Raw genomic sequence first — 26,673 nt, forward strand, 5'->3', positions numbered from 1 at the left:
CTCCCCATTTCCAGGCCGCAGAACCAAAGGGTCCTCTCTCTCAAAAAAAAAAAAAAAAAAAAATTGGCTAACCCGGGTCTTAGTTGCTGCAGGCGATATCTTTACTTGGGACATTTGAGATCTTAATTCCCTGACCAGGGATCGACCCCATGTCCCCTGCAGTGGAGGCACAGAGCCCTAACCACTGCACTGCCAGGACCTAAATAAAGGGTCCTCTTTAACCATTCAAGCCCAACTCAGGTTATGGGGCAGAGAACTCCACTCCAGTCAGACCCTTGGAAAGTCCTTCCTCGTGTCTAACCCTAGTGCTTCTTGCTTTCTGTACTTGCTAAAACCTCCCTCCCCCCTCATGCCCAGCCACACCCTCCCAGCAGGCCCAGAGGCCCAGGGCTGGGCATCCATTGCCTGGCTTTTCCAGAACCTTGGTATCCTCTTAACTGCTGCAAGATCTCCAAACATCTCCAGCCCTTGCCAGGAAGGATGTCCCTCAGACGTCAGCTGGAGAGGGGGATGGCTTTTCTCAAGGACCCTTCCTGAGAGAGGAGGGTGTAGGAGCCCGTGGGGGCAGAGGACCCTTTTCTCCTGCCTGCAGCCCTCAGAGGCCCAGCCACGTGTCCGAGTGTCCGGCTTAGCCCAGGGCAGGGCGGGAGATAAGGCCTGGACCTTCAGGACTCCAAGGTGAAAGGTCACTGCAGGAAGGGCTTTTCCAGCCGGTTAAAGGTTAACTGGCTCAGAAGCAGAGGCTCAGGCTTCTTTGCCCAGGGCGGCCTGCTCTCCTGAGCATACAAAGGGTGTTTAATATATGCTGGCTGTCCTAACCCTGGGTCTTGGGGGCAGTGACATGGAGGCCGAGCAGCAGCTGGGAGACTCTGGGGAGCCTGGAAGAGACATCTGTAGTCCAGTCGGCCCCTGGTCAAGCTCTTTCTGTGAAGCACAGAAAGAAAAGGAAATTAAAGGGGAAAGGGGGCAGGCCCCCGGCAGGGGTGGTGGGCATTCCTGTCGCCTCCAGCCTCGCTGGGCGGGTGGGCGCCCTGCCCCCAGAAGCCTGAAATTCTGGAGAGGGGCCCCCTGACCTCGCGCCCCTGCCGGCCGCAGACCACAACATCCCTTCCCCCCCGGAGATTCCGAACACCAGGTGTTAGCCCAAGCGGAGAAAGGGTGGGGTGGGGGTCGGACGCCGCGACTTTCTGGAAGAGGAAGCAAACACAATCCATCATGCAACTGTGCAAAGAAATGCCCCAGGGGGGTGTGTGTGGTGTGTGTGTGTGTGTGTGTGTGTGTGTGTGTGTACTGCGCAGGGGCGTGCCCCCCGGTGCAACCGGCCCCCCATTATTGCTTCTGCCGGGAATGCAAGGGGGTGGTGCCGAGGGGCGCCTCGAGGGCGGTTGAGCTACACAACTTCCAAGGCCGGAGGTGGAGGGGAGGGCCTTAGAGAGACATCTTGGCGAGGCTGCGGAAGGGCAGAGGGCAGCAGTGGCCCAGGCTCCCGCCGCGGCCCGGCAGGGGTTAAGGCTGGAGCCGGGCGAGGACTGGGGTGGGAGTGGGGTGAGCGAGGGAGGAGGAGGGAGGAGGGTCAGGCCTTGCGGCCCCGCGCTCCGCCCTAGCCCCTCCCGCCGGCCCGGGCGCCGGGCGCCGCGCACGGCCACCCATGTCCTTATAAGGGCGGCCGTCGCCGGGGCAACGAGCGCCCGCCCCCAGCCCGCGGCGCGCGCCCCTGCCCCCGCCCCCGCCCCCCGCCCGCCCCGCGAATGGAACGTTGTGTGTCAAACCGGCCGCAGCGCGAGGCCGGCGCGCGGGGTCGGCGGCGAGAGCGAGGCTCGGGCTCAGGCACAGGCCCAGGCCGGGCGGGCGCGGCCGCAGCGGGGGCGGCAGCTCGGGAAGCGCCGGCCCGCGGTCCTGCAGGCCCCGAGCGGCCGCCGGGGGCCCTGGGGGACTCAGGGGGTGCGGTGACCGGCCCCGGCGCACGCCCGCCGCCCCTCCCCCCCGCCGCGGGCGGCCGCGCAACTTGCGGCCAAACTTTCCCCCCGGCCTCCCGCGCTCGGATGGCAGCCCGCTAAGTTGGCCGCAGCCCTTGGCCGAGCGGCGGCCAGGCCGGAGGGCACCCCCTGCGCTGCCTGGGCCGGGCCATGGCCCGAGCTCCCCCGCCGGGGCCCCAGGGCGGCGGGGCGCGAGTCCCCGGGGCCCCTGGCCAGCACCTCTAGCGCGCCCCCCCGGTCCGGGGCCCGGCCCCGCGCACGCGTGGGAAAGTTGACCTGGAACCGGCCCGACCAGTTCCGCCCGGGCGCGCGGACCGGCCGCAGGAAGTTGCTGCAAAACTTTTTTTGGGGGTGCAACCGGGTGACCCCCGCGCACCGGGACCGGATGCGCGCCGGTTAGGGTCCCCCGGGCCTAGAGGGGTGCCCCGAGGGAGAAACGCGGAGGGGGCGCCCCGGCCCCGCTGCCCGGGGGCTATGGCCATGGTGACCGGCGGCTGGGGCGGCCCCGGGGGCGGCGGCGACACGAATGGCGTGGACAAGGCGGGCGGCTACCCGCGCGCGGCGGAGGAAGACTCGGCCTCACCCCCCGGTGCCGCCAGCGACGCTGAGCCAGGCGACGAGGAGCGGCCGGGGCTGCAGGTGGACTGCGTGGTGTGCGGGGACAAGTCGAGCGGCAAGCACTACGGCGTCTTCACCTGCGAGGGCTGCAAGAGCTTCTTCAAGCGGAGCATCCGCCGCAACCTCAGCTACACCTGCCGGTGAGCCCCCTCTCTGCGCACCGCCGCCGGCACCCGGGCCGGGCCTCTGACCTGCTCGGTCACCTTGGGCCTGGCGCTGACCTTCCCTGGGTCTCTACTGCCCGTCTGAGATCGGGGCACAGGTCCTTCGCCCCCTCTCCATCACATTCCTGGGATTGTGTATACAGTCGGCGCTGTATCGGTGCAGGTCCCCCCCATCAGGTGGTCCCTGGCGGCTTCCGCCCCAGTTACTCGCTCCTCCTTCCTCCCTTCCTTTTCTCCGGAGAGGGGTCAGCTCTGCGCGGCGAGGGGTTGGGGTGCTGTCAGGGGTGGGTCCCTAATCCCAGGGCATCCCTTCCCTTGGGAACCTCGGCGCGCCGGGGACCCGGTGGGGATCGAACGTGGAACTTGGACTGTGGAGCTCACAGCGTCCGGGGGCCATTGTCTGCGGCCGCGCGGATCGATACGGCGCGCCCTTGGGGTCAAATATCACTTCCAAAGTCGCCCTGACTACTGAGGCGGCGGCTGGAGCGAAACTAGGTGGCACGGGGCGGCTTCCTTCGCATGGGGCAGGGGGGCGCTTCTGCCTTGGGGGTTGGGCCTGCGCCTCAGGGGGAATCCCCCTGGGCGCTCTCTGGGCCCTGGGTCACCGGAAACTGATGTGAGAGGTCCGAGGTGGCGGCTGGATTTGACCGCATCTTGGCTGCTCCAGCCCCGCACCCCGCTCTACGCCACCCCCCCCCACCCCCGTCCCCACCCCCCCAGCTAGGAGTAGGTGCAGAACTGGGATCCTGGAAAATCCCTGAAACTTTTGTCGGTTCTGAGACTGGGTGGGGATGAATGTTTACAAGAAGCAGCCCTGGGCTATCCTAGGTTGGAGTCCCCACTGGCCGGGTGTGACCTCACTAGCTTTTCTGGTTCCCGCCCGGGGAATTAGGTCTAAGGGAGAAGCTGCTGGCACTGGGTGTCCAGTCTAGGACCCCCCTTTCCCACCACTTTTTGCTGAGTCCCCTTTTGCTCTGTTGACAAACCCCTACTCTGCATCCTCCAGGAACATACTTGGGCTCTGCAGAGCCAGTTTGGAGGGTCCCATTTTCCACATGTGCAAAACTAAGGCCCAGAAAGCTCTTGGCACCTGCCCTGGGTCACCCAGGGAGAGACCCTGCCCACTTGGGGCTTAGCAAGGGAGCTGTGGGGTTGGGAAGGTGGGGGGGCCAGGCAAGTCTGGGTCAGGACCTCCCCAGGGGGAGCTGCTGATGGAGGGCTTGTTGGCAGGGCCACTGGGTGGGGTCCTGGGTACCTGAAGCAGGGATTTGGCCCCAGATCTGGCCTGTTGGGGGTGGCTCTATATGGCGCGGAGCTGGCTTACTCCCTCCTCCAATGCTAACTGGGCCACCAGAGTTTGGCCTCATTCTTGCTGCTGGAATAACTGTGTGCTCTCTGGCCGGGTCTTTAGGGAGGGCAGGGGAGGGGCTCAGGTGGTTTGGGGGTCCTAGATGCTCCCTTAGAGTGGGAGCACCAAGGCCAGGGAGAGGGGCCTGGTTTGGCACCAGCAGGTTCTTTAGAAGGTCTGTGTTGTGTGACCGGGAGAAGTCACTGCTTCTCATTGAGCCTCAGGTTGAATCAACAAAGACCCCCCAGGGCCTGACGTGGGTGGTTTGATACCAGCACCCTAGAAAAGACCCCAGTTCCAAGCCCAGCCTTCTCCCAGTTTGAGGGAGACACAGTGAGACACAGGCGTCCTAGTCTGTGGGGTCTGGGTTGGGCCAGAGGGAGGGATGGTCTGGGGTCCCAGGAGGAACAAGGAGCTCTGCCCGAGGGTCACAGAGGAAGGCCACAGGAGGTGGACCTTGAAACATGAGGGGTTTAGCAGGTAGAAGCGAAGGGCACTCCTGCAGAGAGTGTGGCTCCAGCAAACACTGAGTGGGCAGGATTGGGGATCAGTGATGTAAGGGTGATGTAAGGTGAGACCACCCAGGCATAGGAGAAGTTAGAGCCAAGTGGGTCAGAAATTCTTGAGTGAAAGTAATGGGGAACCATGGAAGAAGGTGTGTGAGCAAAAGAGGGCAATGATCAAATTGGACTGAAAGCCAGAAGCCCAGGGAGAAGGCAGAGTTGGACTGTGGGGTCTGGCAAAGCATGTGCTGTTTAGGTGGGATAACAGGTAGAACTTCCTATTTCCCCATCTGGAGGGACAGAAGATCTGTCTTGACTCTACAACTGGGGAAGTTGAGGCAGAAGGTTCAGGGCACCCCTGAAGTCTGGGGGACCCGAGCCAGGCCCCTGCCTGCCTGCCCCAGGCCTGGCTGTTTCCACCCGGCTGCCCAGGACCCTCCCACTGCCTGCCTGCTGGGCTTTGTTCTGGTTCTGCCTGAGCTCCCTTTGCCCCAGTAGGGCCTCTTCCTGGGGGCTCGGAGGCTGGTGCTGCAGAACGCAGAGGCCCTCTGGAGCCTCACCTCTCCAAAATTGGCCACTGGGACTCCCAGGTGGGCCCAAGTCTTGACACCCTCCCCCACCCCCACTCCCAGTTTTCTCCAGAATGAGTGCATCCCGTATAGAATTGGCCTCTGGCCCCCCGAGTCCAGATGGGGAAACCAAGGCTCAGTGGAGAAGTCACTGCCCGAGGGTCGGGCCTCGGGTGTCCGCAGCTAGGATGTGTTTGACTTTTCAACTTCGTTAAGTATCTGTCTTCCTTTGTGACTGGCTCTGAGTACCCTATTGGTGCCCAGCTGGGACTCCAGCCCTCAGCCTGGGCCTCAAAAGGCTCAGAGGAGAGAGATATGGAGGGAACATAGAGCCGGGGGCAAGGGGAAAAAGGGCATTGGGGACATTGAAAGAACAAAGGCCTGAACCTTCCAACTTGCAGCTGACCTTGGACGGAACTCATTGTTTCAGAGGGCGGGGCCACATGTCCCATCCCTGAAAGAGGCACCAGCAATCCCAGAGGACTGCCTGGAGGAAGCTTCTTGGGCTCCCTTAGGTGTTGGATGGTCTTTCTAGAGGAGGGGTTTGACATCTTCGAGGGGTACAGGAATTCATTCATTCACTCTTTTGTTTGTTTATACATTGATGGTGGCCTTGTGTCAGGCAGTAATGTTGGGGCCCCATGGTGCTGTGACACCATAGAGGACTGGCCTGGGTTCTAGTCTCTTAAGTCAACTCACAAAGTCTTGCTCGGTGACCCTGTTCCTTCTCTGTTCTCACAGTGCCCTGGGGACAAAGACCCTGTCCCCTGGCCTGACAAGGACCAAGTAAAATGAAACTGGAAAACTTTTGGCTATCATTGTCATTCTGCCAGGAACTGCCTCTGGTCACCTGGGGAACTTGTATTCATCCTTCAAAACCCAGTTCCAACATAACCCTCCCTGGCATGCTAATGCACTTTGCCACAGACTGCTCTTCATCTGTCTCCACTCCCCCAAATTGTCCTTTCCTCTTTGCACACCTCTGTGCCACTTTGGGGTCACCTGCCCAGCCCAGGTTGTTGGTAGGGATGGGGGGTGGTCCTGGTGGCTCCCAGGCCAGAATGTAGGTGTCATGGTGATCCCCTTGGTGACCTCTGCATGCCCACAGGTCCAACCGTGACTGCCAGATCGACCAGCATCACCGGAACCAGTGCCAATACTGCCGCCTCAAGAAGTGCTTCCGGGTGGGCATGAGGAAGGAAGGTGAGTCCCCGCTGGGGTGGGGCAGGCAGGGGGTGAACAAGTGGCCTGCCCTTTGCTCCCTCTCTCGGGGTCTGGGAGCCATGGAGGGCGGGGTCTGGCGCCTGCTAACCTCGTTACCACCGATCCTGAGATCCCATGGGCCTCGATCTGGCCCTGGGCTGGAGGAATCCAATTATCTGTGGCCGCCTGGTGGCTGAGGCAGAACTGGGCTGCAAGGGGCTCCCCCACTCTGGCCCATGTTAGAACCTTTCTCGCCACCACCTCTCCCAACCCGGCCTCAGGGGCAGAGAACCTGAAGTTAACCCCGGTAATCCTCTGCCCTCTAGCCTGGCCACCACTTTCTGAACAATGATGTACCTTTTTTTTTTTTTTGATTTGCTTTCCCTCCACCCTCTGCCTTGTGTTTGCCCAAGGCAGGAACTCACCCGACTAAGGCAAAGGGCAGCTCACCCTTCCGCCTGACCGGGGGTGCTGGGAGTCAGAGGGAGGCCCAGCCTCTTGTCCTTGCCCTGGGGACTTGGGTGGATCCGCAAAGGGCAGCTAGGTCTAGAACTCCGATCACTCTTAGAATTCAGGTGGAACATGTAGACTTCTACATGAAGCACTCGGCTAGGGAGCAGAATCTGGCCCATTTCAATGACGGCCCCAAGGCTGGACTTCGTGTCACTGCCTGGACTCTTATGAGCCAGGCTGGCAGTTCTTTTCTGTGTCTAAAAGCTGAGTCTCTCCTGCTCTACTGTTGGTTTCTTCTCTGCTGAGCCTCTGTGAAAGAAGCTGGGAACAGCTGCCAGAGTCTTTCTCTTAAGATCATCTGATCACTCTCTCTGGTCATGTGAAGTTGGGGGTGACTGCCCATACCCCCACCCCCGCAACCTGGATTTTGTCTCCACTTGTGAATTTGACCTAAAATCCACATCAAATCCAGGCTTCAGATCTTCAAAGTCTCGAGGTGGAAGTAATAATCTCAGATCATGACCTGAACACAGCCCTATCTCTTGGCCTTTGCACAGGTGGTTCCCTCTGTCTGGAACACCTCCCCCAGACACCTACATGGCTTCCTCCCTCACCTTCTTTTAAGATTTACTGAAACACCACCTCCTCCGAGAACCCCTCCTGATTACCCTTTGCAACCCCTTCATTCAGGCCATCTATCTTGCTTTATAGTTTGCTTGCTCCTCCATTAGAATGTCTGCTCCTCAAGGTCAGAAACTTTTGTCTGTCTTGTTTTCTGACACATCCCCAGGGCCTACACCAGGTTCTAAAACATGGAAGGTGCTTAATGTTTCTTGGCTTGAGTTACTATCCATTTAGCTCTTAATATGAGACCCTGGTTCGATTCCTGGGTTGGGAGTATCTGCTGGAGAAGGGATAGGCTACCCACTCCAGTATTCTTGGGCTTCCCTTGTGACTCACCGGGTAGAGAATCTGCCTGCAATGTGGGAGACCTGGGTTCGATCCCTGAGTTGGGAAGATCCCCTGGAGAAGGGAAAGGCTACCGACTCCGGTATTCTGGCCTGGAGAATTCCATGGACTGTGTAGTCCATGGGGTCCCAAAGAGTCGGACACGACTGAGCGACTTTCACTTTTACTTTCATGTGCCAAAAGCTATTCCAAGCCAGTTAGATACATTCTCGCTTAATTCAGTGATTGGGGTTATCATCGTCATGATTATTATCAACTGCATGGGTGGGGAAAGAGTACAGAGAGCAATCTAATTGTGGTTGGGATTTGAACCCACACAGTCTGGGCTTAATGGGAAGAGCTGGGGAAGGGGTTCTCAGGAAGCAGGAACAGCAAATGCACAGACCCTGAGGTGGCCAGGTGATGGATGAGTGATGGCAGTGGGCTTTAGAACCAAGTGAGCCAGAGGGTGATTGGGATTCATTGTCGGCCCTCAACCCGGCTACACCCATTTGACAGACTAGAGGTTCCTGAGACTTCAAATCACATGGGATAAGGCTTGAACCCTGCTTCCCTGATCAGTTCTGCTAGCCCTCAGCTCCACTTTCATACTTCTCCCGCTCTGCTCCATGGTGGGTTGACCAGAAGTTCATGGGGGTGATGAGACCGGGCATGCCACCTCATTAAAGCTCATTAATTAGTCTCTGCCGGGCACCCAGCCCAGTCAGCCCCTCCACCCCGCCCACTGTGGCACAGGCCAGGCTGGCATGCAGCCATCCTTCTTCCTTGCACCTCAGCTTTCCTCTTCTCACCTACCTGATCCCTGGGGACACTGGCCAAGGCCAGCAATTGGTCCTCCCCATCACAGGCAAAGCTGCTGATGGAATCTCATGTTTACTGAGCACCTGCTGCTGACCGGGTTCAATCCCTGGGTCAGGATCCCCTGGAGAAGGGAATGGCTACCCACTCCAGGATTCTTGTATGGAGAATGCCATGGACAGAGAAGCCTTACGGTCCATGGGATCGCAAGGAGTCGGACACGACTGAGCGACTAACACTACTTTTCGCTAACAGACTTTTTGCTGCTGACCAGTATTTCATCCTTAACACTGAGGTCACTGCAGAGGCCCAGGCAGATGAGAGCTGCTCTAGGGGGCCATGACCTGGAGGGTGGGGCTGGGAGGTAGAGAAATATCCTAATTCCATAGGAGAGATCAGTGCCAGCCCCTACTGATCACTTGTTTGAGGGGTAGGCTGGCTATGTGCCCATGTCCTAGGAAGATGCTTGCCCCCCCTAGACCCATTATCAGCTCTTAGACTCCTATGATTGACAGATGAGGATATGATTGACAGGTCTGGCTTCCCTAGCTGCAGAGGGGAGCTCACAGTCCAGAAGAGGGGGAGGGGGATATGTGTGAATTAAATTAGCCCTCACCCAGTGGTCCCATTTCCACCTGAGATGGTTCCCCCCCGCCCCCTTCCTCCTCTGAAAGTAGTAGTCTGATGGTGGCTGGACTGACCTCAGGTTGAGGGCACAGGGTGGAGCAAGGTGGGGCGTGCAAGACCTTGGCCTCTGTCCTCCCAACAAGCATTGTGCCCATGAGGTAGGGATTGGGGGTTCAGAGAAAGGTTGAGTTGGGGGGCTTGGAGTGGAGGGAATGAGTAACCCTCTGATCATTTTATCTCCAACCTTTCTTCCTCCCTACTTGCCCCACCCCGTGACTCGGGGTACCTACTTTCCCCCTAATTCCTCCCCCCCTTCCTCACACCCCCCTCTCCCCTCTCTGGTTTCCCGTGTCCTCACTCCCCATCTCCTGATCCCTGCCCCCCTCCCCCCGTTCCCTCTCCCCTCCTCCCTCTCCTGTACCTTCCGCATTTCTTGCGGGGCTGGCAATCTTGCTCCCGCTTCTCCCCCCCCCCCCCCCCCCCCACCAATCTCTGTCTCCCCTTCACAGCGGTGCAGCGCGGCCGAATTCCGCACTCGCTACCCGGCACCGTGGCAGCCTCCTCGGGCAGCCCTCCTGGCTCTGCGCTGGCCGTGGCCGGCGGAGACCTCTTCCCGGGGCAGCCAGTGTCGGAGCTGATCGCGCAGCTGCTGCGTGCCGAGCCCTACCCCGCGGCGGCCGGGCGCTTCGGTGCCGGAGCCGCGGGCGCCTTTGGAGCCGGGAGCGGCGCGGCGGGCGCTGTGCTGGGCATCGACAACGTGTGCGAGCTGGCGGCGCGGCTGCTCTTCAGCACCGTGGAGTGGGCGCGCCACGCGCCCTTCTTCCCCGAGCTGCCGGTGGCCGACCAGGTGGCGCTGCTGCGCCTCAGCTGGAGCGAGCTCTTCGTGCTGAATGCGGCGCAGGCGGCGCTGCCCCTGCACACGGCGCCGCTGCTGGCCGCTGCCGGCCTGCATGCCGCGCCCATGGCCGCCGAGCGTGCCGTGGCCTTCATGGACCAGGTGCGCGCCTTCCAGGAACAGGTGGACAAACTGGGCCGTTTGCAGGTCGACTCCGCGGAGTATGGCTGCCTCAAGGCCATCGCGCTCTTCACACCTGGTGAGACGCCCTGAAATGGGGGGGCTCTGGCCGTGGGAGGGGCCGGGTGGGGGAGGGGAGAGACCTAGCTCCTGACCCTGACCCCGTTAGTTCTCCACTTCCTGATCTACAGCTAGCCAGACTTGCGTCCCTGCATGCACCTTTAGCGCTGTTGGGGGACAGTGGGGGAGGCAATGCAGGCGGTCTGACACCGTGATGGCCCCACCCCCTGATTCCAGGCCTTCCTAAGAATTTTGATCCCCCACAGCTCCACGTCTTAAGGCCCCACAGCCTCCCTCCTTGATTCTCAGGCTCCCTGAGACCCCCCACCCTTCGCCCCCTCATCAAGGTGTTCATCGTGGTCAGTGGGCACTGACGGCAGAATGACAGGTGGGGGGCCGCGGGAGGGGAGGTCTGCCCACTTGGCTCTGTCCATCACTTACTGGTTTCTGTTCTCCCTAAACTCTCTGACCCTCATCTGCCAAATCAGGATGCTCCTCTTGTTACTGACCACTTAAGGAGGACTGCCTTCCACTTATGAAAGGCAGGGGTGCTCTGACACCTGGTTCTGGGCTCTCCTGGGCCCTTCGCTCCCTAATTCCTAGGACCCGAGACCACTGACCCAGGGCTCCCAACCTGCCCGGCTCCAGGGGCCACCCCCAGCTGAGCTGGATCGGGTAGGGGGTGTGGCTTGAAGCCCCTCCCACCTAGGGGCGGAGGCATCTTAGTTCCTTCCTAGTCTTCAGTAACCCTCCCACCGCCAAAGCCCCGCTTTATTCCAGGGAGTGGTGGCATAGCAGACTCTGTACTTTGCAAGGAGGTCCCACTAGGTGTCTCCTGGAACCAAGGATACGGGAGCCAGACCCAGGCTACTCTGGGAGGTGGCTTTTATCCAATAATATGGCTTTGCTCCTCTTTATTTACCCAGGACATTCATAGGGCTCTCACCTGTCACCTTCACTCACAAGGCAGGTCTATTTAGTGTGTCTGAAATCCCTCTTTAGGCTTTGCTTTTCTTCCTAAGTCCCCTTGCCAGCCCCCTCTTCCCCTTGAGCTTTTTATTTGGGGTGTTTTCAGCCTCACCTCCTGGCATGTAGAACTTCCCCAACCAGAGACTGAACCTGCAGCCCCTGCAGTGGAAGTGCAGTCTTAACCACTAGACCACCAGGGAATTCCTTCCTCCTTAAGCTTGATTAGAACTTGTCTCCCTGTTAAATGCTTTAGTCAGGGCCCCTCCACCCTTGAGACATCACTACTTGCATCCTGTGTCATCATCCTCAGATGAGGCCACCTTAATATCTCTTGGGGACCAACACCGCCTTAGATATTAGATACCCCCATTTGTGCCCTAGGCCCCATCTCTCATCCCTTGAGTGCCTTCCTCTGTACCAACTGCCCTGAGTGGTGTCCCCAGCCCCGGTCAGCCCTGGGGTCCTGTGTCCTCTTGCCACCACTTCTGACCTTTCCCTTGTCCCTTAGATGCCTGCGGCCTCTCAGACCCAGCGCATGTGGAGAGCCTGCAGGAGAAGGCACAGGTGGCCCTCACCGAGTACGTGCGGGCCCAGTACCCATCGCAGCCCCAGCGCTTTGGGCGCCTGCTGCTGCGGCTCCCTGCCTTGCGTGCGGTCCCCGCCTCCCTCATCTCCCAGCTATTCTTCATGCGCCTGGTGGGCAAGACGCCCATCGAGACGCTGATCCGAGACATGCTGCTGTCAGGAAGTACCTTCAACTGGCCCTACGGCTCAGGCCAGTGACCAGACAGGGCCAGGTCTGCAGACCTCAAGGGACACGGATGCTCAGGCCTCTGGGGGGGAGCCTCCCCTGGACAGAGGACCCTGGCTTCCCTCCTCAGACTCCTATTTTTTAAAGACTGTGAAATGTTTGTCTTTTCTGTTTTCTAAATGATCAATGAAACCAAAAAGAGACTGATTTGTCTAGACTCCAGTCAAGTCTTCCCCAGAAACCCTGATCAAGATGAGGGGCGAGACAGAGGGTCCAATCCCAGGACAGCCTTGTCCCTTGGTGCCCCAAGATTGAACTCGTGGGGGTGTGGCTTCTCTGGTGTGATGGACAAATTCCTGGCGTCTGGACTGGAGGGGCAGCTGCAGCCAGGCAGGGGTGATGAGTGCCAGACTGATCCTCTGGATACATAATCCATGTTGGACACTACATGATGGATGAATCAAGGCCAATAATAAAGAAGTTTCCTACCTGTACAGTCTCCATCATCTTGGGGGAGGGGTGACACAGAAGGCATCCTACCGTGGGGAACCACTCCCAGCCCAGCTGGAACACCTACAACCTAACAACAGCCCTACTTGCGGGCTTTGTTTGTGTGGGATAGTTTTGTGGAGAAACAGGCTGGAAGGAGAGGCCAGAGGTCAGCCAGTGAGTCTGTAGGAGTTGGGCTGAGCAGATGGCTCAGGTTTGAATTTAGATTCTGGCCTATGAAAGTGAGCCTCGTACATTCACACAAACCCTGGACTAAGCACTTGATTGTTTTACTTTTTTTAGCTGCACCACACAGCTTATGAGATGTTAGTTCCCCAACCATGCCAAGGCCTAACCTCTGGACTGGCAGGGAAGTCCCTTTGTTTTCTTTGGTCAACCCTTAATCATGGTGTCTGGGCCCCAGTGTCCTTGGGAGAAATGTTTGGGGCTAGTTCTGTCACATGATCTTAGCCCAGATAGAGCCCTTGATTTCGCTGGCCACAGCGACTGGTTTAGGGAGGGCATGTGGCCCAGAGCTGGCCAGTGAGATTGAACGGCAGGATTGGAAATTAGGAGGATAAAGCAGAGCAAAAAAGGAGACCAATTTCCCAGGATACTTTTGGAGCCCCTGGATCAAGCCATATCTGAAACCCTTGGGTGTTTCAGTTCCATGAGCCCAGACGTCCCCTTTTGTGCCCGAGCCAGTTTAAAATTGTTTTGTCACATGTAATTAAAAAAACTTTTAGAAACTGGCATTTAGAAGATGGAGACCTCTAAGGTCAGACCTTGAAATGTGGACTTAATTGAGGTGATATGGGGTGATGCAGGGCAGCAGGGGGCTTGTCATCCTGGCCTCAGAAGGTTGTGGCCCAGTTCTGTAGTGGGAAAGGCATCTATGGAATTTATGGCAGGACCGTGGCTCTAGGGGATGGGTAGAAAGGGCCCAGATGGTGGTGGTGGGTGGCACCTTTTGGCCCTGACTGAAGGCTTGTCAAGTGAAGACAAATTTATCAAACATGCTCCTTTGAAAACGGGGAAGAACCTGGGTCTCACCCTGTAGGTTGGGCCAGGGCTTAGCCATAAAGCAGCCTCAGCACTCCAAAATGTTCCCCATTGGAACATTTTGATGGACATTTCCCCATGTCCATCTCGGAGGACATCTGGGAAGATGGGAACAAATGAATGAAAGTCTCTTGGGTGTGCCCTGTCCCCAGAAGGGGACTGAGGTTGGAATGGGATGAAGCTCTCCCACTGGCAGCTGGGCTGGTTTCTGCCCCGGGTAGGTGTTTTCTGAGAGGTCCTGTGCATAAGTGAATGTCTGTCCACTCCAGCCAGGCTGGACGGCAATGCGCTGTTTCTCAGATTCACAGGACATCTGTGGACTGACCAAGACCGTGGTGTCTGTCCTGCTTCCAGTCGGTCAGAGACTTGGATGCTTGTCCAGGCCTGATTGCTGAGCTCCTACAAAACCCAATCCTCTTCTGCAGGGAGAAGACATCTTGAACCTCCCTTGTCAGGACACCCGTTGGGGTCCAGCCTTCTGTCCTTGCTCTATCACACTGGGCTCTCTTCCTGAGGACACGTGTTCCTTGAGGACCAATCCTGGGGCTGAGGCCTCTCTGTGACCCAGTGGCTGGCCCTGCCTTCCTTGCCTGCAGCCTAACTGTCCGTGTCCTCTGGGAGGCCAAGGCTCAAAGAAAGCTCCGGGGCTACCATCACTGGGCTTCACATGGAGCCTGGTCCTACCTGTGCTCCATCCACGCTACCCAGAGCCTGGCATGGGGTGGACACTGGGGAACCCTCCTGGCTGAGGAGGTAACAGTAGCGGTTGGCCCCTCAGCTTCCTACTCTTGGAGACTCTTGGAGGCCAGGGAGCCCCCTGTACAGACTAGGGTTCACAGTCCACCCAGAGACCCCGGCCAAATCCCTTTCTCAGATCCTTAATTTTTTTTTTCCTTGGGAAAATGGAAGAACAATTTTTTGGTGACAAAGAGTGAAATCAGGAGTTTTAAGTGGCAGTAGGTATTTAATAAATGTTTATTCCACTGGGATGGAGAGCGGGACCTGCTTCTAGGGGATGGACTGGGATGTGGGGTCTCCATGGAGATCCTGCAGGTTCTGGGAAGCCTTGCTGGAAGAGGGGCCATCAGATCTAGGCCTCAAAGGCGAAGGCATTTAAAATCAGGCATGGCTATGGCTACCCCAGGTGGGGTAGCAGTAACAGCAAAGATCAGGAGGGAAGAAGAGAAGGAAGAGCAGGGTAGGGCCCCGCCCTCTGATGGTTCCCTCTATCTGTTTGCCAGGACGCTCAGAAGTACACAGAGCCCTCGCTGTCTCCTTGGTCGTCAAATTTCTGGATCTGTGACTTGAGGTGCCTTAGTTTGCCCTTCAGGTAATGGCAGCGAGCCTGCTTGTCCAAGAAGCTGGGGTCCTGAGCAGGGCGAGATCCAGGGAAGTCTTTGTGGCAGTCTGGCCTATGCCTCTCAAGCTGCTTGAGCTTTTGTCTTTTTCTCTCTGAACCTCAGTTTTCTTTCCATGAAACTCGGCACAAGTGCCCAGCCTCATGGGAGTGTGAGTATGTGGAGGGGGGGTGCAAAGGCCAGGCTGTAGGACTCAAGAGGCATGACTCACCATCTGCTTCTTCTCAAATTCCCTCCAGACACGGGCAGCAACATGGGCCTCCTTCTGCCAGGGGAGAAGGAAGCGGGTGCTCAGGGAGCACAGGACCCAAGGAGGGATGGGGAAACTGAGGTTCAGACAAGGTGGACCTTGTCAAGGGCTGACCTTGGCCCATGTGATGTGGTGCCCACCCAGCCTGGAGGAGGAAGAGGCCCAGAGATCTGAACCCACTGGGCTAACAGAGGCCAGGCTTAGGCCACTTGCAAGGGATGTAGGGTGAGGGTTTCCACCTGGGTGCTGACCTGGCTTCGGGGTTGGGGCAGTGAGTTCAGCAGGGCCTCCAGCTGCTGGAGCTTTGCCTGTGCTGATCCCACCTCCTGCTGGAGCTCCAAGAACTCTGGGTACTGGTCCTGAAACACTGCAGCATAGCGGTTCCGATCCTTCTCAGTGCTCACTGGTGGGTACTTACTACCAGGTTGAAAGGGGGTCAGAGTATGAGTGGAAAGAACTCTTCCACAATCAGTGTAATTTGCTTTTCTTTGTCTCTGTTGGGCTCCCTGCCCCAAATGCCCTTCTTCTCTTTTTACTATTTGGTAAACTCTTACTCTTCCCTTGTAGCTCAGTTGGTAAAGAATCTGCCTACAATGCAGGAGACCCAGGTTCGATTTCTGGGTCAGGAAGATCCCCTGGAGAAGGAAATGGCAACCCACTCCATTATTCTTGCCTGGAGAATACCATGGACAGAGGAGCCTGGGTGGCTACAGTCCATGGGGTCCTAAGAGTTGGACACGACTTGGAGACTAAACCACCAAACTCTTATTCACTTGTCAAAGCCCCAGTCTCAGTGCCCCTTCCCTGTTCCAAGAAATTAGGAATCACTCACAGCTCATAGTCAGGCACGGGGTGGGGCCTAGGCATATGTCTCTCGCGGACGGCTCTAGGAGACTTCTTGGCGCCCAGGAGGGCCCGGGAAGGGAGTTCATCCTCAAATACAATCTTCTTGGGCTTTGTCCTGTGGGCTCCGGACTGGGGCTGGCACACAGTTGGGGGAGCGCTGCGTTTGGGGCCTCTAGACACCAGTCGCTGCAGCAATGCGCAGGAATCATGGTTTGGAGTTAACGAGGGTTAGCCGTCATCCCTTAAACAGGGGGAAAGAATTGTATGCTTGGGCTCGGCCTGGGAACCCTTCTCCCTTTCAGACTCACCGGAGGACCAGGGCCAGGCGGACGGGTCTGCAGATTCCCCCGGGAGCCATGGGTCTGGGCGGGCTCTCGGGTGGGCATCGGCTTGGGGGCGGCGCCGCTCCGGCGTCCCCTGGCCGGTGTGCGGGTCCTCCGGGGAGAGTCGTGACCCGCGCGTGGCGGGGATGGTCGGCGGGCGGACTGTGGACACAGCAGGGGGACATGATTGGAGGTGGGACGGTGGGAGGACTCACTGGGAGGCGGCTCCCGGAGCGGCCAACTCCTTCACCCGCTGCACAGTCTCCATCTCCGCCCTTATTTGCATGGACGCACGCCATTGGCCTCAGAGAGCCCCAGAGCCCGCCGCCGAGTGCGTAACCCGGAAGAACGCTATGCAAATAATCCGTTACGTACCGCGCAGCCCAGGATTGGCTCGCGTTAACCCCGGCGCGGCCCGCAATCTCTCCCTCAGGGCTAGGCGGAGGCCACGGACAGCGCCCCCGAGAAGACCCTTGGGATCTCCGGTCCGGTGGCGGGCCGCACGAACCACTCCTGCCTTGGGTCACCTGTCCCAGCGTTTGGGGCTCCGACTCTAGGTCCGCTCCCGAAGTCCGTGTGGTGTATCAACTACAGGCTGGAGTCAACTGGCTGGGTCGCTCCGCGGGTCAGGGGAGGGGCCTCGGTATATAGGGCGGGGCTGGCGGTGAGGGGGCGGGCCTGGGGAACCAGGAAGTGGACCCACACCCTGACGGTGAGACTGACGGAGACAGCTAGCTGCTGTGTTTGGGGCCGGTGACTCACCCTTTCTGACCCTCAGTTTATTTGGAGAACTTTCGGCTGAGGATGAGATGGCTAGACAGCATCACCGACTCAGTGGACAGAAGTCTGAGCAAACTCCGGGAGACAGTGGAGGACAGGGGAGCCTGGCGTGGTGCAGTCCATGGGGTCGCAGAGAGACAGACAAGGCTTAGCGACTGAACGACAGCACCAACTTACCTATTTACTCAGCGGTTGTATTTTTAAAATAGTTCTTTAAATAAGCACTGGAGGCATGTTTAGATAATTCAAATAGAAAATAAGCGTAGCGCAGAGTGAATTTCTCACCCACCCTTATTCCCAGAGGCCACAGTTAATTGTATCTTCTTTCGGAGAGATTCTAAGTCAATGACAAATTCTCCTCACTACGGACAATACTATAGAAAACATTCAAGTGCACATTTCTTTGGCAAATTGTGGAGGATTATGTAGGATAAATTCCTAGAAGTGAAACTTCCCGGAATCCACGGGGGAAAGAGATCTGTGTATTTTAATTTTGAAAGATATTGTCAAAAAGAACTGACTTGGAAAAGACTCTGAAGCTGGGAAAGTTTGAAGGCAAAAGAAGAGGGTAGCAGAGGATGATATGGTTACATTACATCACCGACTCAACGCACATAAATTTGAACAAACTGGTCGATAGTTCTGACTTCCCTGGTGGTTCAGATGGTAAAGCGTCTGCCTACAATGCGGGAGACCCAGGTTCAATCCCTGGGTTGGGAAGATCTCCTGGAGAAGGAAATGGCAACCCACTCCAACATTCTTGCCTGGAAAATCCCATGGACAGAGGAGCCTATAGGCCTCAGTCCATGGGGTCACAGAGTTGGACACCACTGAGCCGCTTCACTTCACTTCACTTCTGGTAGAGAGTGGAGAACAGAGGAGCCTGGTGTGCTGAAGTCCGTAGGGTCTCAAAGAGCTGAACACAACTTAGCGACTGAACAGCATCAATTGTCAAGTTGTTTTTCAGTGAGCTTGTGCCAATAATGCTCTAATCAACTGGTTTTCCCACAACCCTTGCAACCTCAGTGGCGTCACAGTTTCCTGGACGTGTACTTTCAAAGTTTTAAATCTTGCCTAATCTGGTGAGTGAGAAAATTCAGAAACCATTTGTATTTGTTTTCCTGTTTATTTCCTGCAAATCTTTTTTTTTTTTCTTGTTGGCTTTTAGGAGCTTTTTATATACTAAGGGTGTTAATTTGACCAGATAATGTTATCTTTGCTGTTACTATTATAAATGGGATCTTCCAATATGTTTTGCAACTTTTTTTATATAGAAAATTAATTTAATTATTCATTAACCCTCTTGCTGGTTTACTAAATTCTCTTACTGAAACAGCTGTTTTAGTTTGCTTGGATCTTTTTATATAGACAAATAATTTTATCATCTATGAATAATTTTATTCTTTTCTTTCAATTTCTTTTTGTGGTCTAGTTGCATTGACTAGCACCTCCAGACAGTATTAAATCATTGGAGGAGATGGGTGGACTGTTGAGTATCCCTCCACTCCACCTCGGTTTAGTTTCTTCACTTTGATGGTAAAACTTCTAGTATTTGCCCATTAAACTCAACACTGCCTTTGACTTGAGATTTTTCCGTTCAGTGAAGAAATGCTCATTATTTTTAATTGAGACTTTGCGTAATGGATGCTGTGAACAGTACAAGGTACCATTTCACCCTATGATTTTGATTCCTGATGCATTAATATTGCTATTAACATGCTTCCTAATACTGAACCATCTCTGAGTCAGAAGCATGAGCCTCCTTCTTATGGTCTATTTTTTAAAAATTGCCACTAGAGCTTTCATAAAGCTTTAAAAAACTGCCACCAGAATTTTAAAAGCTACTAGCGGTGGTTTCACACCTATGCTAGTGGAGTGGGGTGGGGCCCACGCGGACAACTCCATGCTTGTTTCACAATGCTCTTGCTTGGATGGTCTGGGACAGGCACCTTCTGTTCCACGCTTCCTTACCAAGCTTCTTTAGTCATCCCTCTCACAGACTTTGCTCTTGACATCTGGAGTAGGGATAAGCAGAACCCAGGACCCATAATTCCTCTGGACTCTTACTCCATGACCCCTTCCAGGGTCCCAACTCCAATGCCCACCCAGACTATTCTTTCGTTTGCTGAGTGACTGTGTGAAGCATCTGCAATGTCCTGAGATCTTAGGCTGTGGCTGGGCTAAGCCTTGTCTCTGAATTATCACTTTGAATCCCAAGGAAAGCCCAGCACTGACACCCTGAGAGGGTAACAGGCAGAAAGGCTAGGGGTCCCCAAATGGAGTTAATAGGTTGCAATTGTCAGACATTTTTTTCTCTCTCTCTTAAGTGGCAGGAAGAAACAAACTACAAGTGTCAGACTTTTCCCCCTTCTCTATACAAAATTAAAATGTTTCTTTTAAAATTTTGTGTTGCCATGATGACACCTGGTTCCACGTGAAATGAACTTTTCTCAAACCTTTAGCTAACCAATGCGTTTTTCTATGGAAATGTTTTTCTTAAGCTATGGTAATGAACTATGTACTTACCTTAGACTCTTTCAGTAAGTAGGTTCTGCCTAAGACTCAGAACCCTTAATGGTTCAACAAACCAGTATGCTTTACTCATGGAAATGTTCTCTTCAGCTATGTTAGTGCAACTATGTATTTGCTTGGAAATCTGCCTTTCTACAAGATTCGTGTCAATTTTCTTTTTTTTTTTTTTATTAAGAATTTATTTGGTCGCACCAGGTCTTAGTTGAGGCATGTGGAATCTAGTTCCCTGACCAGGGACTGAACCTGGCCCCCTGCATTGGAAGCACAGAATGTTAACTACTGGACCACCAGGGAAGTCCCCATGTTAATTGTTTTATGGCCCTGGATGACTCACCTCGTGCCAGTGTTATCTCAAAACGCATGTTGTGGGTGAGGGGCCTGGTGCCACTCTGAGTTTTCAGACGTTTCATTTTCTCTAATTAGCAGCTTGCTAATGGGTATATAACTTCTTGCAAAAACTAGCAAGGGGGCACTCTTTATGCCCCCTTCTGATGTCTATGTCAGAAGCTTTCTCTCTTTTATACTTTAATAAAACTTTATTACACAAAAGGTCTGAGCGATCAAGCCTTGTCACTGGCTCTGGATCGAATTCATCTCCTCCGGAGGCCAAGAATCCAGGCGTTGTTCACAGCTCAAAGAGACAACTTTTCAACCCTTCCTACAGGCTGACCTCCAGGCATGGCCCCACTCCTCCCCCACCCTCCAGACCTTACCTTGACTCCACAGGAATGTGTTTGGCTCTGACTTCATCAGATTGGGAGTTCTTGGGGCCTCTATGGGCCCTGCCTTGTCCAGTGTGAAGCAGGTACCTGGGGTGGGGGTGGGGGTGGGGTGGGGGGTGGAAATGGGAGGCAGGCTTGTTGACTCACCTCCCCCAGCTGCCTGACCTCCTTCCTTCCCTGGTCATGTACTCTCTGTAGCTCTCAGGGGCCTCCAAGGGCCTTCCCATCATGTTGCCAACCCCAAAGGGCATCATCCCTGGGCTGGGTGAAGGGCAGAGAGCAGACAGGTGACACAGGCCAGGCCAAGTCTTTATTTGAGTTTGGGCATGATACGGATGAAGAGGATCATGCTGATGAAGATGAAGCAGACGACTATAAGCATGGCCCAGAGCAGCCAGTTGACGGACTTCTGCGTGTGCTGCTCCAGCCGCTCGGATTCTGTCTTCAGCTTTTCCAGGTTCTGGTCGGCCATCTTGAGTGAGTGTGACAGGGTCTGTGGGTGAGGGAGGGAGAGTGTCAACAGGACTGGGTCCAAGTGTCGCCTCTTCCTACTGTATTGGGGTAAATCTATACCTCTCGGCCCTTGCTAGTGCGGTTTCCTCTTCTGGGAATGCCATTTTTTACTTCTGCCAAACTCCTACTAGTCATGCAGTTGAGCCCCAGCCATAGGGACTTTCTTCTGGGAAGCGTTCTTTGATGCCCCAAACCAGAGGCTCTAGGGTTCCCAGAGTCCTCATACCTGGTTGTCCTTCTTGATGACACTCTGGGCAGCCAGTGTGTTGGTCTTGAGGCTCCGGGCCAGGCCAAGCATCTCCTCTGCCAGCTTCTCCTGGAGGTTCTGGTGTCGCTGCAGGACGAGGTCTAGCTCGGCTGCTGACTGCTTCTCATCCCTTGGTGTGGGCCCTGATGCCCCACTGACCCCACAGATGGGTAGACCAGTGGGTATGAGATCGGGGGGTGGGGGAAAGAGGGAAGAGACCAACATGTTTTCAAGGGCCCTAGAGGTTACAGTTCCAGCCACTGCCCTGCTTGGGGCTGTCTCTCCTTTTTCACTTTGGCTTCTGAGAAAAAGCATCCTCAGAAGTGGCTGTTGGTTAGTGGTGTTTTGTTTTTTTTTTTAATTTAATTAATGCTCCCCAAGGGCTGAAGATACTCACGTTCTCTTCCTCACATCCAGTTCGGGCTCTGAAAGCAAAACAAGCCAAGCAGGCAAAAAGGAAGAATTGGTTTGCTGTTTTCCAGTTTCCTGACCATTGCCTGGGATGTGTCTGCTACTCACAACGCCATTTCCCATTCTGTCTGCTGCATAGCAGTGGGCTCTAGGTCAGGCTTCAAAGCATTCCCTGCTAGGAAGTGTTCCTCATCCGGGCTCCCCCAGGCCCCAGGTCTTTCCCTCTAGCCAGCCTTAGTCCCTTGGGCTGGGAGTGTCCAAGTCTGGGGCCCCTTCCTCTGTCCTGGCACCCCCTTCATGTATAACTTGGTAAGGCCCCTGGGCACAGTTTCCCTGGGCTGCGAACACCCTGTGGGAGCCAGGTTAGGCACGAGGGATGTGGGGCACTAAGGACACATGTCTGTCCCAGGCCTTGAGTCCTGTTCTGCTCATGCTGTCTCACCTTCACTAGAGTCCTGTGGGAAAAAAGGAGAGGCACAGAATCACCAACCATGCCATGCCCCCAGACCTGTCCTTTCTGCTTTCCGAAACTCCCCACCCTCAATCAGGACCCTGGACAAGACCTCTGAGGCTCAGTTTCCTCATCTATAAACTGAAAACAAGGGTTCATATTTTGAAGGGTATTTTTCAGATCCACAGAAAGTGCTCATAGAGGTATCTGTCATCCTATTTCACAGATGAAAAAAACTCACTGATGTGTGGTGAGGCAGGGGCCAAACCTTGCTCTGAGCCAACTCTGGGGCTTTTAAGTGTAGATGTGCCATTTCTGCCTTGTAACAAAACTCTTATTCATCTAGTAAAGCTCTGGCCACGATGCCTGTCTGTTGGGAAGCCTTGTCTGATGGTCCAGGTCCTGTCTGTTGGGTATCCTAGTCCCTGCACTGGACAGTATTTGTTGTTCTGGCCACCTCCATGCACAAATTCTTGTCCTCAACTAAAGCTTCCCGGGGACTATGGAGGGAGCCCTACCGTGCCTAGCAGCTCACTCCGCATCTCACTGGTGTACCGAGCCCGTGACTGTAGGTGCACTGTCTTCGTAGCGGGTACCCGTTCCCTGGCTGTAGTTGGTACTCGGCCAGGGGCCAGGAACTGGTTGGCTAGTGCCTTCTCTGAGGAGGAGGTCTGCAGAAGCAGGAAGAGAGCAGTCACCAGAGGGGCAGGCCCCAGCTGAGCATGAAGCCTGACCAGGCAGAGGTGCCCCTGCTTACCAGTTTCTCTGCCTGCAGCATCCCTTTCAGAAAATCTACCTTCCGAGAATATTCATTGAGCACCTCGGAAGCCGGTTTGCTGGAAGGGGAGAAGAGAAAAAGGAAAGCCCATTGTGCCCAGTTGAGGGGAGGTTCTTAGCGGGAACTGGAGACCTTGTCTCCAGTAGGAGACTCAATTTTGAACCACTGTGGCCGCCTGCACTCACCTCGCCTGTGCTTTCAGGGCCTGCAGCATGTCCTCGAGAGCTCCCACATACTGGGGACAAAAAGTGGGGTGTCAGCCCAGTCCTCCCCCAACCCCTACATCCTGCTCAGAGAGATCAGAGCCAACAAGGGGCGAGGCCAGGATGGGGGCGGGGTTGAAACAGGAGGAGCCAAGAATCAGGAGGAGGTACCAGCTGAGCCCCAGGGAGAAGGCGGGAGAGCAGCAGGTGGACGTGGCCGGAACCAACCGGAAGGGGCGTGGCCAGGCTGGCTGGCGGGGCGGGGGAGTCGGGTCCGGTGGCCTCTAGCTGGGGGTACCACTCTCCTGGATTCGGGGTTTACGAGGAAACACGGGATTCCCTACCTTTTCTAGACGCCACTCGTCCGGGTCCCGTTTCTCCGCTGCCATCGCCTCGCAGCGGCACAGCAGCCGCACCAGGTTCAGCTCCAGCCTCGACGCTGCCATCCCCACCCAGTGGTACTCCGCCCCTTCCGCCGGCGCCATCTTAAGAGATGGCGGAAGTGCCTTCCGTGGCCTCCTTCCGGTCGGAAGTGCCCTGTTTGTTTGCTGTCCCATTCTTGTTTAGGGTGGCGGAAGTAATGTCTTGTTTCAATGCGAGACACCATCCCGTCTGCATTTACTCCGGTATGAATCGCTCGCTAATTCTTGCGAGCATCTTGACTCTTCCATTCGGTGCCAGGAGACCCACATGCAAAGCGTGAAGTGCTCATTACTCCTCCCACCTCAAAATTCCTACCCCTCTCCCCACTCCTTCCTGAGTTTTTCCCACTCTGAGCCCTTCTGCCTCCAGGCAGTCTTTGAATTCACGAGGAGAGGCCCTGACCTGGGACTTCGGAATCCAAGACTTAGGGGCTATTATTTCCCATCCCAGCCCTGGCCCTGACTCCACCTCCCGTCGTAGCCTTGTGTTTCTTAACTTTTTCTGGACCTGTTTCTGCTCTTGGGAAACGGTTATTCTGGCAGTGCCATGAGCTAAACCTGGGAGCATGAGGTGTGGCTGGGTCACCCTCAACGCCCAGAACCCCGTGGGCAGAACCCCACCCGCCTTCTCAAGAAGTCAAGGCACCTCGTTCGAGTCTCCCTCTGTGGGCCCTCCGAGTGAGGATGGGGACATTAACAGGGGCTGAAGCCTGGCGCACATCCCTCAACTATCTCCCCATCCTTCAGGTTACCTGTGTTCAGGTCACACCAGTGGCCTTGGTGCCCTATAAGTACAGTGGACGAGTCCAAACTCAAACCCAGGTTATTGATGGGGGCGGGGCGGGGGGGGGGGGCGGCTCTAGAGCCAGACAGGGCTTCCCAAGTGGCTCAGTGATAAAGAATCCACCTGTCGGTGCAGGAGACACAGGAGACGCGGGTTCGATCCCCGGGTCAGGAAGATTCCCCTGGGGAAGGAAATGGCAACCCACTCCAGTATGCTTGCCTGGGAAAGTCCATGGGCAGAGGAGCCTGGTGGGCTACAGTCCATGGGGTGGCAGAGAGTCAGACATGACAAAGCACACATCCACACATGCATGAGCCAGAGAGGGCAGGGTCTGAATCCCAGGCCGCCCCATCCCAGCTGCGTGGCCTTGGACTAGACTGCCACCTCTTCAGCATGTGCCACCTAAGCTCAGGTTTGTCATGGTCTTTAACTCCCCCACTCCTACATACCCCATCTGCCAACCAGTTCCCACAACTGCTGATCTGGTTGCAACCTGGGAGCTTCCAGCTTCCCCCAGGTAATGGTGGTGGTGCTCTTGCTTCAGGCTCTAGTGGGTCCACCAGGACTGACTCCCCACCTCCCACCCAAGGCAGATGGCTCCTTCAGCTGACATTTAAGCCCCTGCTGGGGAGAGGCTATGTGTGACAGGAGGCAGCTCCCAGGACAGCAGGCTCTCCTCACTTAATGTGGCTTTGCCATGAGCTGCCTGCTTCCTCAGCTTTCTGGATCAATAAAAAGCACTTCCGGGGATTCCCCTGGTGGTCTGGTCGAGCTTCCACTGCAGGGGGTGCGGGTTTGATCCCTAGTCAGGGAACTAGGATCCTATAAGCTGCATGGCACAGCCAAAAAATAAGCCCACCTCGCTTGTGTGAAATTCCAAAAGAAGTTGGCTGGAGGAACGATGGAAGTCCTCCCAGACAAAGGGGCTCAATCCTTGCCCTGCACCATCACCATTTTTGGCTGAGGCTGCGTCTGACCCCCACCCGCCAACCTGGAGCCTGTCTGAGTAGGAACTGCACGCAGACACCTCTTAGGCACTTGTTCTTTATTTCACATGGCCTGTGGGTGTCTCTTGTCCCAGACCTGGCGCCGTGTGTCCGGGTGTTGCGAGAGTGGGCTGAGCCTAAGAGGGGAATCCCCCCCTCTGCAGATGCCAGATGCCCAGACTGTCACTGTAGATTTGCAGAGACATACAACCCCAGGCCTTGCCCTCTCCACCCGTGAACGGTCCTGAGTTGTGGGCTCCTGTTCTGCCACATGGGGCGGGCAGTGCCAAGGTGGGCTTCTCTGTCCGGGGCACAACAGACCGAGGAGTGATGGCCACATTCGAGTATCCCTGGAATAATGTGAGGTCTGTGGTGCCTGGAGTGGAGGCCGCCTACCACCTTGTGTCCTGGCTCTAGCCAACAGTCTTGATCACCACGGAAGGCTCCACTGTTCCCTTGAATGGGCCAGATAGCCACCAGCTGGGCTGCAGTACGGGGCAGTCAGGGGCCACAAGTGTCCAAACCGCTCATGCAGAGTCCTAGCCCTTAGCCCCCTCAGCTGTCCCTCAAAGTGGGTCTGAGCCTCTGAAGCTTGGCGGCTGTGTGGGCTTGCTCTGAAGACTCACATCCAGGTTATAAGGGAGATGTAGGGCGTTAATATAAAAGTTTGTACATACACATATAAAAAAACAATTTGGTCTTCTGTTAAGGCTGTTACAGTTTAAACTTATGTAAACCACGCACAAAGAAACAGTGACCTTGAAAACGTACAAAAGGGGAGTTGGGAGATGCCGGGCTGCCCGCTATGATTCGGTGCTGTGATCGGGCGCCTCCGTGTGACCTGGGGGCTCGGCAAGGGCGGCCAGGCCTCAGCCGGCCTCTCCCCGCCTGAACTCACTTGGAGCCAGTGCCCAACTCTAGGAGCTTTCCACTCTGGATCCTTCTCAGATCGCTGAACGCTGGCTCTGGAGCTCCGGTGCCCAGCTCGGGGACTGGGCCGTCCTTGGACGTGCGGATGCTGGCAGCTCAGGGCCCTCAGCCATTGGCCTGGCCCGAGGAAGAGGGCAGGCAGTAGGTTGGGGGGTCCGAATACCTCCGCTTGGCCCCAGGCGGCCGGTCATCCTTGTCCAGGCGCTCCTGAGGGCCCTGAGTGGGCAGGTGAGTGCCTGGCGTGATATACACAGAGTGTACCTGGTCTGGGCGGCGGGCCGGCGGCTCTCGGCGCCTCACTGTGGCGGCAGCTTCCTGGGTACCAGGCGCCCGGCCAGGGAGATAGGAAGGCAGGCCAGGTGGAAGCTTGATGTTGGCCGTGGGCATGATCGGGGTCCGCCGGGGGGTCTTCACTCTGACCGTCATGAAGGACGACGGCCTTCGTCGAGGAGGGGCGGCCGCCTCGGGGAGGGGGCTCGGGGTGGGCGCGCCAGGGCAGGGGAGAGCAGGCGCGGGGGGCCCTTTTGAGAGACAGATGGCAGGGTTACTGCAGCTTCATGACC

General features: G+C 56.2%; 4 protein-coding genes across 13 annotated transcripts in view; 1 reads left to right on the forward strand and 3 right to left on the reverse strand.

Moving 5' to 3' along the window:
• The first annotated feature begins 1,764 nt into the window (after window positions 1–1,764).
• On the forward strand, window positions 1,765–12,515 carry NR2F6 (nuclear receptor subfamily 2 group F member 6). The gene is made up of 4 exons (XM_043911059.1): window positions 1,765–2,734; window positions 6,287–6,381; window positions 9,738–10,322; window positions 11,781–12,515. The coding sequence occupies exons 1-4, from the start codon at window positions 2,451–2,453 to the stop codon at window positions 12,053–12,055; spliced, it is 1,239 nt and encodes a 412-aa protein (XP_043766994.1). The 5' UTR covers window positions 1,765–2,450; the 3' UTR covers window positions 12,056–12,515.
• A 2,010-nt stretch (window positions 12,516–14,525) lies between these two features.
• Window positions 14,526–17,001, reverse strand: OCEL1 (occludin/ELL domain containing 1). Its single transcript, XM_043911062.1, has 6 exons — window positions 16,727–17,001; window positions 16,337–16,513; window positions 16,015–16,214; window positions 15,434–15,599; window positions 15,144–15,197; window positions 14,526–14,943 (listed from the first exon to the last, which is right to left on the reverse strand). The coding sequence occupies exons 2-6, from the start codon at window positions 16,412–16,414 to the stop codon at window positions 14,821–14,823; spliced, it is 621 nt and encodes a 206-aa protein (XP_043766997.1). The 5' UTR covers window positions 16,415–16,513; window positions 16,727–17,001; the 3' UTR covers window positions 14,526–14,820.
• A 3,675-nt stretch (window positions 17,002–20,676) lies between these two features.
• Window positions 20,677–23,485, reverse strand: USE1 (unconventional SNARE in the ER 1). Its single transcript, XM_043911061.1, has 8 exons — window positions 23,333–23,485; window positions 22,971–23,020; window positions 22,765–22,843; window positions 22,526–22,678; window positions 21,999–22,011; window positions 21,543–21,570; window positions 21,125–21,299; window positions 20,677–20,878 (listed from the first exon to the last, which is right to left on the reverse strand). Exons 1-8 carry the CDS (start codon window positions 23,471–23,473, stop codon window positions 20,696–20,698), a joined length of 822 nt encoding a protein of 273 aa, XP_043766996.1. The 5' UTR covers window positions 23,474–23,485; the 3' UTR covers window positions 20,677–20,695.
• A 1,739-nt stretch (window positions 23,486–25,224) lies between these two features.
• The window catches only part of MYO9B (myosin IXB), a 109,111-nt gene continuing 107,662 nt past the window's right edge, over window positions 25,225–26,673 (reverse strand). For 9 of the 10 annotated variants that reach the window (XM_043911071.1, XM_043911068.1, XM_043911065.1 and 6 more), the window contains one exon: window positions 25,225–26,631. In XM_043911071.1, the coding sequence (XP_043767006.1) occupies window positions 26,216–26,631 (416 nt within the window). In that variant the 3' untranslated portion in view covers window positions 25,225–26,215. The remainder of the gene's footprint in view (window positions 26,632–26,673) is intronic. The other variant, XM_043911072.1, reaches the window with a different exon arrangement.

The sequence above is a fragment of the Cervus elaphus genome, chromosome 9, assembly GCF_910594005.1.
Source record: "Cervus elaphus chromosome 9, mCerEla1.1, whole genome shotgun sequence".
NCBI lineage: Eukaryota > Metazoa > Chordata > Mammalia > Artiodactyla > Cervidae > Cervus > Cervus elaphus.